The sequence below is a fragment of the Monoraphidium neglectum genome (assembly GCF_000611645.1).
Source record: "Monoraphidium neglectum strain SAG 48.87 unplaced genomic scaffold scaffold01501, whole genome shotgun sequence".
Lineage (NCBI taxonomy): Eukaryota > Viridiplantae > Chlorophyta > Chlorophyceae > Sphaeropleales > Selenastraceae > Monoraphidium > Monoraphidium neglectum.
The window spans coordinates 13,297-14,197 of record NW_014012127.1 but is presented as its reverse complement, the minus strand read 5'-3'; the positions used below and the strand labels follow the sequence as shown (position 1 = coordinate 14,197).

Here is a 901-nt window from a genome sequence, read left to right as displayed (position 1 = left end):
TGTCCCGGCCTTCTCCTCGTGCGCGCGCTCCCGCATCTCAGCCGGGTCTGGGCCCGCCTCCTCGCCTGCCGTCTCCTCCTCCATCGGGGCGATGCCGCCGCCTGCAGGAGGGGAGTTTAGGGGGGGGGCACGAGTGGGGCAGGGCTAGGCCGCGTGGCGCCGAGGACTGGCAGCAAGTGGGATAGGTGTGTTGACATAGAGCTGTAGGATGAGGGGCAGGACGCACAGGAAGGCGCGGCCTCAGGCTCTAGGCGCGCGAGCGCATCAGCGGCAGGGTCCTCTGGGTTGCTTGCCGCGGGTGCTCACCCCCTCCCTTGAAGAACATGTCCCTGAAGTCACCCAGGACCTGGTGTGTGTGTATACGTGTGTGTGCAGTGTGTGTGTGTGTGTGTGTTGAGGTGTGTGTGTGTGTTGGTGTGCGTGTTGAGGTCTGTGTGTGTGTGTGTTCAAATCTCTGTGTGTGTGTGTGTGTTCAAATCTCTCTGTGTGTGTGTGTGTGTGTGTGTGTGTGTGTGTAGGAGCGCAACAGAAAGTGCTTATCGCATGCGCCATCTGGAGCCAGATGAGCTAAACCTGGGCCCTTACTGTCCCCCTGTCTTGTGCTCCGCTGCAGGCGCTGCCTGACACCCGGCCTCAGCGGCGCTGGGCATGCGGCGCAACGGGACCACGTGGCCACACCCGACCGCCTCGCTTCTCCAGCTGCCAACAGCCGCCCCTCCTGCCTCCGTGTCACAAGCCCCAGCCCCTCATCACAAGCCCGTGTGTCCTGAGCCCCTTGGCCCCGCCCCTGCCCCGCACCTTGTCGCGGCCGGCGTCATCGTCCTCAAAGCCGTACGTGTTGGTGAACACCTTGCTCTGCGGTCCAGCGACCGGGGGTGGAGGGGGGGGGGCAGCAGAGGGC

General features: G+C 64.6%; 1 protein-coding gene across 1 annotated transcript in view; it reads right to left on the bottom strand.

The window, feature by feature from the left end:
* Positions 1-247: 247 nt before the first annotated feature.
* Positions 248-901, bottom strand: part of MNEG_8095 (VID72-domain protein) — a gene marked incomplete at both ends in the record, with an annotated part of 2,594 nt that continues 1,940 nt past the window's right edge. Inside the window, 2 exons of the mRNA XM_014043434.1 lie at positions 248-346; positions 799-855. Of these exons, the coding sequence (XP_013898888.1) occupies positions 248-346; positions 799-855 (156 nt within the window). The remainder of the gene's footprint in view (positions 347-798; positions 856-901) is intronic.